The sequence below is a fragment of the Corylus avellana genome, chromosome ca9 (genome assembly GCF_901000735.1).
Source record: "Corylus avellana chromosome ca9, CavTom2PMs-1.0".
Lineage (NCBI taxonomy): Eukaryota > Viridiplantae > Streptophyta > Magnoliopsida > Fagales > Betulaceae > Corylus > Corylus avellana.
This window is the reverse complement of record NC_081549.1, coordinates 21622429-21636328: the sequence shown is the minus strand read 5'-3', so window position 1 is coordinate 21636328 and position 13900 is coordinate 21622429. Positions and strand designations below refer to the sequence as shown.

Sequence of the window (13900 nt, the reverse complement as noted above, 5' to 3'; positions counted from 1 at the left end):
TCTATAAATAACTCATTCGAAACCAACTTCATATGAGTTATTGAACGAGCTATTTTGTGAACTCGTTTTAAAGCTTGTTCAAACATAAACTACGGACGAGCAATTTTGTACAGCTTTTCAATTTTCTTTTTACGGTCTATTTTAACTCGGTAAACATTTGAATTATAAAAACTTAATGAAATATGACTTTGTAACCCTCTAAATGAGCTTTCCAATGCCATTAATTATGTCCCCATATGATGTCAGAATCGCTATATATGTCCCTTTTGTTAAAGCAAATATGATTGAAAATTGTCCTCTATCAACAACCTTCATTATTCGACCTATGGCCCACGAAGGAATGTGGGTCAAACACGGTAGAGGATTTTCTCCCGTCCATTTTGGATTGGAGAATATCCAATTAATAATTAGGATCTCTTTAGAGAGATCCTAAGGCCATAAATGAAACATATGTCCCATTGATAGAAATAATAATAAAATATTCTATATATTTTAAATTTAATTAAAAAATAATAATAATAAGAAATTTAAAAAAATAGTAAAATATTAAGGGGTGGTCGGACCACCCCAGTTGGGCTTGGGGTCGCCCAGCCACCACCTGGATTGTTTCGGCTACCCTAAATTTATTTATTTATTTTTTCAATCTTTATTTATAATTTTTATTAATTGGAATGAAAATTTTTGAGTTAAGTTGAAATTTTTTGAGTTGAGTTTAAAAAATTGCCAAACATGAATTTAGAAAAAATTTGAGATTGAGTTGGAAAATCTTGCTTCTCAAACAAGGCCTTAGCCTCTCTTTTAGTATGGCAGATTTGCCAGCTCCTTGGATTATTTAACACCCCTTTTAGTATTCTCCACAATCTGCCCATACCTGCTCCAATTTTGTCATTTGGCTTTAATTTCAGTTACTACCTATAGTGAATCACCCTCGAAAATAATATTGCGTATCCCAAGTCTTGAGTGAACTCGGCTGCACTCAAAGCAGCTAATGCTTCCACCACCACGGGTTCTTGCACAACATCTATAGTTTGACTTCAAGCTGCACCCACTTGACCAGCATAATCTCTCACAATAGATAATGCCAATCCCCATACGCCTATTAGTGGAGTCGATGGCCACATCCCAATTTGACCTTGTACATGACTACATTCCAGGTGGTGGATTTAGCCACTTCACATGCAGTTCTTCTAAACTAAATTTTCTTTGCAATCACTGCAATTAATTCTACTTCCTCCCTCGTGCATCTATCTACCATTGCCTCCTGAACATCGATAAAAGTAGCTCCACCTCCACCCCATCACTTTTTTGCACCATTTTCCCGCAGGGCCCCCATACCTCCTCTCCAATTATATTAGCATCTTTGGAGAGGAAAGGATTGAAAGACTTGAATGAGAGAGTGTGAGGGAAAATGAAGGGAAGATAAAAGAAATGAGAGGGGTTATTAGGAGGAAGGGGTTGGTCGCGTGAAATTGGGAGGGAAGGGTTGAACGTAGAAGACAAAATCGCCTTTCTTGAGAAGCCAAAATGTAATCATCCCCCTCAAAATGGAAAACCCCCTGTTAATTAGTCCAAAACACGTAAAGTTTACTGTTCTTTGTTTTTGTTTTTTGTTTTTTGTTTTTTTTTTGGTTAATCTATATTATTTATGCTATTTGTAGCATTTTAACGAAAAAGATAAAAATTTTGTATTTAGTTATGAATATATAAATGTTTTGTGCTACTTTGATAATAATAGCACAACTCTTTGCAAAAATTACTTTTTTATGGTCTCAAAAATACTTATATAGAGGTTGTAACACATAAATCTTGCATTTTGACGTACAGCCCCGCAAAATTATTTTCTATGAGAACTTTTGACTCAATTGACATTGGAATTAGATAAACCTCATGAAATATGACTTTGTATATTTTTAAATTATCTTTCTAACATCACTAAGCTTACTCCAATCCGATGTTCGAAACTCAAGATACGACCTTGCATCAATCTGTGTCGAGCTATGAAATGGTGAGAAAAGACTCTAAAACCCAACATGGTGGAGATTCACTTGTGGTAATGGTAATATTGGTCCGCCATGGATCCTAGCCACGCCAGAGAGAGAGAGGGCAGTGAATAAAGTAAAAGAGAGGCAACGGGTGTAGGTGAATTTTCTGTCAAAAATTCAGTGTTTTCATGTTTACGATATTTGGTGTATTAAGCTGATCGGTGTGTCATCTTTAATTGGAGGTTGTAAATAAGTGGGTTTACATCAAATCCTGATTGGAGTTATTCTTTAATGAAAAAGGATTTTTTTTTTTTTAAAAAAAAAAAAAAAAAACCTGTTGCTTTTTCATTAGAATAAAAATAGGTCATTGCTTAAGCCATGAGATTTTTAAACCCATGTCTTGGGTTCCAATCTACTTTGTGTGGGCTTATAAGAGAAAAATTAGAACGTTAAGTGCACAAACAATTCTTAAAAAGAAAAAAAAGAAAAAAATCAAAAAAAAATCTAGAAGAATGCAAAAAGAAGGGGGATAAAAAATAAAAAATAAATAAAAATAATAAAATAATAAAATAATAAAAAAGAAAAGAGGAAAGGGAAAATGGCAAATCTCACCTGGCATCCCACAACAATTTGTCGAATCCAATTTTATTCAAATTACATACGTTTGTACTAGCTAGGTGAGAATTTATATATAAACATGTCCTTCATTCAGATCATGAGAGCGCATCCTATCCAAATATGATTAAAAAATGCAGTAATTAAGTACAGAAAAAGAATATGTACAAAAAACAGGTGTCGAAAAGTATCCCCATACAGAACTTGAGGGACAAAAACACGATGACTACCCATTTGGGCATTTTCACAAACACCTTCCTGCTATATTTAACTCCACCAACCAGGAGCCAGGATAAACCCAAACCAAGGCTTGGGAAGCCAACATGGGTGATGGAAAGCAAAAGGAGGTCGGTCAAGTATGGGGAAAACTAAACGAACTAGTTCGCAATAGAATCAAGTAAAGCCTGAGCATCTTCCACAAAATTCATCAAAAACAAAGAAACAAAAGCTAAGTATTTCAATAATACAGCTTGGCAGTTACAAACATCATACCTTAAAGACAACACTCGCATCCAATTACATAGATACAATCTTTATTTTTTCTTTTATTGAAACAGAAAGAAATAAAAGCTAAGCTTAGTTACATTACTTCTCATAAACTATCACTTATGCCTCCGCCCTTCATTCCTGTGCATTCGCCTTTAACGATATTTTTTTCCAAGATATAATTGAGGGAAAATCTTGAAAAGAATGTCATCAATGTGTTTGGAATACCATATCCTCCATCTCTTCAAAAACATAAGGGGCCAAATTACAATTCCAAAGCCAAAAACAAATCCCAGTTCAACACTTATAAATTTCCAATGAATCACATTCTCAGAAGTCGAAGGACCTTCTTCAAATGTTGGAGGTGAAATTGGCTCTGCATATGTGCATCCTACCTCCAAAGGGAAGCCACATAATCCAACATTTCCTAGATAGGAAGCTTCAGAAAATGTAGCAAATTGCTTGATATGTGGAATCTGCCCCGCCAATTGATTGAATGAAAGGTTTAGAACTGAAAGGAAAATCAGACCAGCTGCAAGTTGCACTGGGATCTCCCCTGTAAGCTTGTTGCTTGACAAGTCTAATGACTCTAAACTAGTCAAGTTTGCCAAAGATGGGGGAATTTGGCCAATAAGAGCATTGTGCGACAAGTTGAGAACATATAGTGATCCAAATGCTCCAAATTCTTCTGGTATTGGCCCCTCAAGATTGTTGCAGGAAATGTCAATCGAGGTGAAGATGGTTAGAATCTTCACCAACTCCATATCTAGACCTTTGGAGGTAATTGTAATGGCATCTTGATAGTAAAGTTGACCGAATCTCAGGACTTTAAATTGGAGGTGATCGAGCTCTGATTGGGCCTCATTTTCATCATCCATCATTGCCTTCCAGGTAAATTTTTTTGGAAGTTTACCAGTAAAATTGTTTGAAGCTATGTCTACAATTTGAAGCATCTGCCAAGTGAAATTAGGCTCTGAACAATTAATGGGCCCGTCAAATTTGTTTGATCGCAAAACAAGAACTCGCAACATGGATGTATTCTTCAAGTAACATGGGAAGGTACCGTTGACGAGGTTGTTTCCAATGTCCATGACCTCCAACTTTACGCAATTGGCCAGGGACTTTGGTAACTGTCCTTCTATTCGGTTTCCATTGAGATTCAAAGTTTGTAAACTACAATTGGCCGGAAAGGAATCAGGAATGGAGCCACTAAGTTTGTTTCTCCTTAGATTCAGCACCCCAAGAGTCACACTCTTCTCAATCAAGCATTGGGATATATTTCCATGGAAAAAATTATAAGACAGATCTAGAACTTGAAGATATGCCGCATTGCATATTGATTCAGGGATACTCCCATGGAACTTGTTGCTAGAAAGAGAGAAGAAATAAGCATAAGTAAGGGAGTCACCAATATTAGCTGGTATTTCAGAGCTGAAATTATTCCTCGAGAAATCCAAGTACGTGGCAAACCGAGGAAGAATTGGGAGTTGTCCCACGAGCAAGTTTGAGCGAAGGTCCAGAAGATTCAAAAAAGAATGATTGGAGAAAGTTCGTTCCAGAGTCACCAGTCGGTTAAAAGAGAGATTTAAGTACACAAGATTCCGAAGTTCCCTGAGCCAGTTTGGTATATCTCCATCAATCTGGTTGTTTGAAAGGTCTAGATAGGTTAATTTGGATTGGTTTTTCAAGAAATCAGGAAACTTTTTCAAGTTGCTAGAAGCCAATATTAATGTGGTAATCTGGGGAAAGGAGGACAAAGATGAATTAATTCCATCTGTTCCATTATCTTCAATCGATAACCTGTTGTACGAAAGATCAAGACTTGAAAGATTTCTCAAATGCTGAATCACATTAAGAAGCTGCAAGGAGCCATTGAATTTGTTTGAAGACAGTGAGAGGATCTTAAGACTCCGGAGTTCAAAGAGAGACATGGGTATTGGTCCTTTCAATTTGTTGCTACTCAAATCAAGAGTGTCCAGTAGGCCAGAAGAAATGTTAGAAAAATGATTGAGTTGACCAGAAAATTGGTTGTTGGAAAGTTGTAATTTTTGCAAGAATGGATGGGAAAACAGAGAAACTGGAATGCTCCCATTCAGAGAATTGTGACGCAGGTCAAGGCTTACCAGATTACGAAGCTCTTCCCAGCTAGTGGAAGTAATGCTACCAATTAGATCATTATGAGAAAGGTTTATTTGGGTAAGATTCTTGGCCATACTGAATGATGGAATTGGTCCAGTGAAACTGTTGGATGACATGTCCAAATAAAGCAATTGCGTAAGCTTTGCCATCGAGAGTGGCAGTGATCCATTAAAATTGCAGTTTGAAAGATCTATTCTGGACAACTTTGTAAGGTTACCGATAGAATCTGATAATGCCCCTGAAAAGTTTGTATTGCTAAGAACCAGACTGCGAAGAGATCCATTCTGAGAAAAATCTGGCAAAGCACCATGAAGTAGTACATTATTAGACAAGTCAAGAATCTCTAGTGTTGGTACCTGGAAGATCTTTCTTGGAAATGTGCCGCTCAACTCAGTAGAAGTGAGACGCAAGGACGTCAAATTTGTAAAATTTGCGAAGAACTCTGGAACTGGAGCTAACAAATTGTTATTATCCAGACGAATAATCGAGAGGGACTGAAGCTTCAGTAAGCTGGAATCAATGGGGCCCGAAAGATAACAATCTGACAAACTCAACACTCTCAGATTTTGCAGTGAAGATGATAAGGCCAGGCACCACTCATTCCCTCTTGCTGATATTTTTACCCCATCAAGATGAAGTTCTATAAGCTCAGGAAGGTTCTGAACCAACATCTTTAAGTTTGGATTCTCAAGTTTCAGAGGAATAGTTTCGGGGAAGTAAACGGCAGATAAATCAAGAGAAACCAACCTTGTCAAGCGAGAAATCTCAATTGGTATCTGCCCTGCAAAGCCAGCATTTGATAGGTTTAAATAACTCAAATTCGTCAGCTTCTCAAGCTCCGATGGAATTGTACCATTGAATCTGTTGTAAGCCAAATTCAGGTTCTGGAGATTCTGAAGATTGAAGAGGCTGCTTAAGTTGTCACGTCCACCGGAGATGTATTCGTTGGTCAGATCGAGACCAATAACACGTCCCTCCACGCAGTTTACGCCTTCCCAAAAACAGCAATCCACACTTCGATTCCACTGAGCAAGTTTTGTGGACATAACAGGATTGAATGTAAGGTTGTTCTTCAATTGGAGCAACAAGGACCTCTGACTGTCCAAACATTGGCCAGCCAGCACAAAGATACAGAAGGTGAGCTGAAGTGAGCATATAAGCATGAAGAAAAGCCATGAAAAGAGTGGATTTCTCATTGGAGGCTGTAATGAGAGACACCCACACAATAAAGAATTGAAAAGTTATGAAACTAATGGTGGGTGCAGGAGGGTGACGACCAATGAACGTGACCTTTTCGGCTTGTGACTCAAGTCTTGGCCGACCAAAAACCACTGGGATTTGGCACGGGACGGAAACAAAAAGTAGAAGAAGCAGCAAATGATTTGCTTCAATTGGAAATGATGAAAGTGCAATCTACGAGTAACTGATGTAAACTGGAATGATATTTATATAGAGGAAGATGGAGAGAATAGCAATCAGGAACAGTCTAATTAAGGGTTAGCAAAAGTTATGGGCTTTCTACGAAGCTCAACCATTGGGTTCACTGTTTGCTTTACTTTCCACTGGCTGCATCATTTGTCCCAATCCGCTTGACTTCGAAAGTCTCCCAACTCCTAAAATATCTTTCCGGCACAAGAAAAATTGAACCTCCTCATAAATTCCTTTCAGACAAAATTCATGTTCAAACTTGGTGTCTTGGAAAGAACGTGGGAACCTCCTCAAAAATTCCTTTCAGCCAGCACTCAGCAGTAGATGTGCATCACTGGATGCGTCATTTCCCCACAAGCGCAACGATGGCTCGCTTGACTTTAGAAGTCTTTAAGACGTCTGTACTACACGGGAGAAAAATTGCATCTACTCTTAAATGTTAACCAACCCGACAATGAAGGGTCGCATGAGATACAACCAGTCTTGGATAAGATTGATCGAGATAAAGAGGAGCAACAACGTATTCCAGATGACTACAAACTGAAGGATCAAGATAGTCACTTGTATATTTCTATTACGTAGAAGTTGGGTTGATAAATTGATCAAAGTGTTTGTTAAAAGTTTGAATGGTATTGTTTGTTGTAACGTTTCTTAGCTTAGGTTGTTAGTAATTGTAATCGCAATAATGGTATTGTTTGTTGTAACGTTTGTGGGCTTTCCACGAAGGTCAACCCGAAATAGAACTTCACTGGCTGCGTCATTGTCCAAATCTGCTTGACTTTGAAAGATGAGAGAGAGAGATTGAAAGAGAATGGGATGGTTAGCGCAGGAGCACACTGGAAAAAAAAACGCGCACATGTTTTCATATTGCGCCAAATTCTGGCTAAGAATTCTTGATGACGATGAATGATAGGCTTACAAATAAATTTTTACAAACTGATTTAACACAATATGATTGGATATAAAATAAGTTTAAATTTTGAAAAACTTAATCATATTGTGCCACATCAGTTTATAAAATTTTTTCTATAAAATTTATTTATAAGGTAGCAGTACTCCTCATTCCTGATAGCTTTGGAAAATGAAAGCAATGACACCATGACTACGCCAATTTTGTAAAAGGGTTGACCCTTGGTGGCCGACCATCCCCTATGGACCTATGGGTTGGAAGCCAACCCACCTTAGTAGGCGGAATGCCAATGCATCATCAAAGCACAAAGGATTAGAAATCTCCTCCAACGTAACCAAATACCATATAATAATTAAATGAGAAAAATACATTTTACCCCTTAACTATCTACCAATTTGCACTTTTAACCTCAATGTTTAAAAAATGACACTTTATCCCTCAAACTTCCAAATTATTGCAATTCAACCATTATGACTTTTTTTTTTTTTTTCCAAAATGCCCCGTAAGATAAAAAATAATAATAATAAAATAAAAAATAATTTTTTTAAAAAAAAAAAATTAAAAATTTGGCCACCCCAAACCGGCCACCTCTTAATTTTTAATTTAATTTAATTTAATTATTATTATTATTTTTTTTTTTTAACTTGGGATGGGGGCATTTTGGGGAGAAAAAAGCCAATAGTGAATGCACAAACAAGTTGAAGTTTAGGCCCACTAAGCATTGAGTGCATCTAGAAATGAATGGATAGTTCAGGGGGTAAAGTGTATTTTTCCCTAATTAAATTTGATTATTAGGACTCATATTTCATCTTTAACAGAATAGGCAAAATAATTTTTTTTCTTCTAGTGTAAACAATTCTTTTTTTTTTTTTTTTTTGTGAGTTGGTGTAAACAATTCAATTCAGTGAATTCACACTAGAAGAAGTTTTTTACCCCCCGGCCCCCTCTCTACACGCCATGGCTTCAGCTTCCAACCACCAAAATCCCACAAACCTCGGAAAACCCAATTCACTCTCAAGAGTCAAGACCCACTACTAGTAGTTGGCTGAAGCAATATTGGAATGGCCATGAAGAAATATTCCATTTGGACATTTGAAATGTTTATTCGATTTGTTTATGTGGGCTCGTTTGTTTTGTGTAAAGGACAGGAAGACATGACTTCAGTAGCTCGGATGTAGAAACTAGAGCAAGAAAACCCATTAACCCTCTCTTCCTTTCTCTCTCTCTCTCTCTCTCTACACACCAGCACCTTATGGCGCTACTGGAACTCTTGAAGACTATCACTCTCAGTGATAATTTTCTTCTTGAAATCCATAATGTGCTTTAAAGGCAGTCCGCCACAATGGAGGCCATGTGTTTTCTTAAGAGAGCTCGGTTGTATAATTGGTTTGTTTGGGTTTCAGACGCCTCATATAGGAAAGTAGCTAATATAGCCACTTGATGGTCAAGAGCTTTTCTCACTAAAGAAAGCGAGATCACAAAATCACAATTATAGAAGATATTTGTTAGTTGGCGGAATAATTGGACATGGTCAAGCCTAAAACTATAGCTCTGGCAATAATGACATCAAGATCATACATAAATATCAGCTTGGGCAAGTGTGGAAGCAGAAATAATTTGAGGGGAGGATCCTTGAAATGCTATCTAGACTCTCTCATTCATATTTTGTTTTGTTGCCCTTTGTCTAACCCCTATCTTATTATATTAAAGACATGCGAAGCATAGATCAACGCCATTCTCAACCGATCGAGACTTAGGCTAAGCTCCATCTTGTAAGCGTGTGGGGTTAGGAGTAGAGCATTATTAAGCATCCAAACTCCAAAGATTCATGCACGGCTACTATTGATAATTACAATTTACAATCAGTGGGAGCTATCCTTAATTTGGCATTTGTATTTGCCTTTGTCAGTGTTGAAACTGGTGGCTCATATTAATACCAATGAAAGGCCAAGTAGACGTGAGCGGAGTGAACGTCGCAATAGCGATGTTCACGGAGCGGAATGGGATACGGTGTATTTTGAAAATTTCTTTAATAAGTCCGTACAAGTAGGGTTTAGGGTTTTTCTATATATATGTATGATGTAACCGTTAATCATTAAGAGTAAAAGTACAGCCGCATCTTTGTGGACGTAGGCAAATTGCCGAACCACGTTAAATATGTATTTCGACTCTCTCTCTTAATCTCAATCTCTTTTCGATTCTATATTGTTCATCAATAATTATGTACGGTAACAACAATCAGTAAGTGAGAAAGAGTTTAACTTATAATTATTCAAAATAAGAACATATATTAAGCATTAATTATCCATAACCCCCTCAATTACCACTCATTTACACGGGTTGGCTGATGGAAGCATTATGTATAGCGATGGACTCAATTTTGTTTGGATCATTAAATTACTGTTTATCCCAAAAGCTTAAGCTAGCTAGTAGAATATTTAGGGCATGTTTGGGTGTGTTTTTGGGGGGCTTAAAAGTGCGTTTAACACTCAAAAAATCCATTTGAAGGAAAAAAAAAAAAAAAAAAAACCGTTTGGTAAAAATATTAAAAGCGCTTTTAAGAGTCTAAAAAGCCTAAAAATAGCCAAAATGCACTTTTGAGACTTAAAAGCTCTATTTCTCAAACACAATCACAAACATGCTCTTAATAAATGAAACCTCACACGTTGAATATTTAATTAAAATAAAAGGTGAATAACATAGATAAAGTTCGAATTCAAGACATTTGCTCTGATATCATGTTAAATCACTATTTATTACAAAAGCTTAACTAATAAAATATGATTATTTTAATCATATAACTTATATTCTAACACAGGAATATGCCCATAAAAATTATTTGCAAGAAAAATTAAATGTGACGAAGATAGTTAGGATCTTCACCAATTCCATATACCTCTAAACGTTTGATGGTAATTGACTGTTGTCGCATTTTGAAAATAAGTTCCATTAGATGCAGATTGAACTTAGCTAGATTGGACCTCATTTTCATTATCCCTCATTGCCTTCTATGTAGAAAAGGATTTCATTTTTTTTTTTGGAAACTTCACTAAGGACCCCCAAACTTCCACCCGTTTTGAAATACCCCTCCTGAACTTCAAAATCTCTCAATTTAATCCCCTGAACTTTCAATTGCTTTCAATTTGGACCCCTCCGTCAGATTTTAAAAGTCACATGACGTTTATACCTCTGACTTTTGTATAAAATTCCAACTTCTAGAATGTTTTTTTTTTAATTTTTAAAAAAACAAAAATCAGGGATATTTTGGTCTTTTTTTTAAAAAGTTTTAACGGCTAAAATTAACGGAATGGTCCAAATTGAGAGCAATTGAAGTTGAGTTCATCAATTTTAATCAAGCCCCAGCAGTAATGAGTGCTAGTGGACTACTTCTTTTTTTTTTCTTTTTTTTTTCTAATTAGAAAAGGGTTCAATTGGAAGCGTATAGTTGAGCTACATTCGCAATTAGGCCCATGACACCCGATTGCCCGTAGAAGTTGTTAAATCGAAGAACAAGGACATGTAACAACGAATATGTTCTTCAAGTATCCTCCAACTTAATTGGCCAAAAACTTTGACAACTTTCCTTCTAGTTCGTTTCTATTGAAATGTAAAGTTTGCAAAACACAATTGGTTGAAAATGGATCAGAATTGTGCCACTGATATTGTTTTCTTTAGATTCAGCATCCAAGAGTCTCACTCATCTCAATCCAGTATTGGAGAATTGTTTGGAAAGGAAACAAAATAGATTATCCCAAGAAAACAGAGAACACAAATAATAATCACAAGTGCACACACAGATAGTCTGCTTGATTAGTGTTAATCACATTTGTAATTGATACCCTGATGGAGTTGACTCAAGTTATGGTTCAATTGGACTTGTGGGAGCACATGTGATTCCCATAATTTAGGCCCTTTATATGCGACTTCTAGTGGATAGATGTTATTATGATTACACCCAGATAGAATAGTCACACTTTGTCTTCCCGGCCCACCTGCATTTATGCTTTGAAAAAAAAAAAAAAAAAACACACACACAGAGAACACCAAAATTTAACGTGGTTCACCCAAACTTTGGGCTACGTCCACATAGCTGCATTAATATTTCACAATGACGAAAGAATACAAGAATATAGGTTTCTTGAATCTCACGAGCTCTCAAATTTTTATTTTATGCTCACAATTGCTCACACTAAGAGTTTACAGCAATATGGTGAATTTAGACCCCGTACGTAGGCCAAATGACAAAACTATCATTCTCTAAAACAATTAACACAATTTTGTTTGAGCCAACTTCGCGCGAGTATCTTGTGAAGTTTCTGTCACATGCTTTGCCGCAATCATGCTCGAGCAAAATTCCTGCCACTATCTTGCTTAAGTAATTTCGATCGAGAGTCGAACGAAATTTCTATTTCTTGCAGACTACTTCCTCAGACTCCTTGTAGTCTTGTAGAGATCAAGCTCCACACAACTCAATAGGAATTTTGCCTTGAAGAAATTATTTGTTAAAGTATTGACTAAATAATTAAATTTATCGTTTCTTATTAGCTTAAGCATTTGAGACAAATGGTAATTTGACATGGTATTAGAGTCAAAGGTCATGGGTTCTCAAACCTTGACTCCGTCAGTTTTACCCCCTATTTAAATTAAAGTATCGGTTAAGTGATTAAATTTACCTCTTCAGCTTAAGTTTTTGGGACAAGTGAAAAGTTGACACTATTAATTATATAGTTGAATTGTTATATAGCATTGCATATTGATCCAAGAATACTCCCACAAAGTTTATTGCTTCAAAAATAGAAGAAATAAGTGAAAATAAGAAAGTTTACAACGCTAGCTGGTAGAATAGAGTTGAAATTATTCCGTAAATACAAATACATGGCAAATGATGGGTGAACTAGGAGTTGCCCTGAAGTTGGTTGGAGCGAAGGTCTAGGACTTTAGCAGAAGAACCATACCATTAAAAAAAAAAAAAAATGTAACGTCCTTCTAACGAAGGCTGTGGAAATAGTGCAATGGAAACTTCAGGAGAACGACAATGACTAATAGAATTAAAACCTAGTTGTATATAAAAACACGTTTATTTAATGCAAATCTTACAATAAGTCCTTATATTGAAACCAAAAAAAAAAAAAAAAGTTGAACCTTACCTGACTGAATTGCTCCTCATAAGTATCACTAGTGTCTCAACCCATGATTTCTATGCATTTGTCTTTGATGGTACTCTTTTCCAGGATATAACTTAGGGCAGATATGGTGAAGAAGGCCATCTGCATGTTTGTAGTTCAATGTAAACTTCAGGAGAACGACAATGATTAATAGAATTTAAACCTAGTTGTATATAAAAACAAGTTTATTTAATGCAAATCTTACAATAAGTCCTTTATATTGAAACCAAAAAAAAAAAAGGTTAAACCTTACCTGACTGAATTGCTCCTCATAAGTATCACTAATGTCTCAACCCATGATTTCTATGCCTTTGTCTTTGATGGTACTCTTTTCCAGGATATAACTTAGGGCAGATACGGTGAAGAAGGCCATCTGCATGTTTGTAGTACCATATTCTCCATTTCTTCCAAAACATAAGGGGTCCAATGACAATCCCAAAGCCAAAAATAAATCCCAGTTCAACACTTAGGTAGTTCCAATCAATTGCAATCCCAGAATTTGAATGTAATTCTTCCAATGTTGGAGATGATGATCCTGACTTTTCATGTATGCATTTTTCTTTCAAAGGAAAACCACATAATTTTGTGTTCCCTTCATAAGAAGTTTCTGAGAATGTAGCAAATTGATTAGTTCGAGGAATCTGTCCCACCAATTGATTGAATGAAAGGTCGAAGACTGCCAGGAAAATAAGACCATCTGCGAGTTGAATAGGAATCTCACCGGTAAGCTTGTTTCTTGATAGATCTAGTGATTCAAGATTACTCAGTTTCCCTAAAGATAGCGGGATTTGACCAGTGAAGGCATTATACGACAAGTTGAGAAAATATAGTAATTTGAGTTCTCCTATTTCTTCAGGTATAAAACCATCAAAATTGTTACATGAAAAGTCAAGGGAGGTAAAGATAGTTAGGATCTTCACTAGCTCCATCCTTGTACCTTTGAGAGTTATTGTTACCACATCTTGATAATAAACACCCATTGCCACATCTTCATATCGAAGGTGATTGAGCTGAGACTGAGACTCATTTTCATAATCCATCATTGCCTTCCAATTAGAAAAGTATTTTATTGGAAGCTTACCAATAAAATTGTTCAAAGATAGATCTACAATTTGAAGCATCGGCCAGGTAGCATTAAGCCCTTGACAACAAACAGACCCGTAAAATTTATTAGA

At 36.3% G+C, this 13900-nt stretch overlaps 1 protein-coding gene across 1 annotated transcript; it reads right to left on the bottom strand.

Moving 5' to 3' along the window:
* Window positions 1-2988: 2988 nt before the first annotated feature.
* Window positions 2989-6418, bottom strand: LOC132162482 (receptor-like protein 47). The gene has a single exon (XM_059572720.1). It carries the CDS (start codon window positions 6416-6418, stop codon window positions 3239-3241), a length of 3180 nt encoding a protein of 1059 aa, XP_059428703.1. The 3' UTR covers window positions 2989-3238.
* Window positions 6419-13900: the final 7482 nt, after the last annotated feature.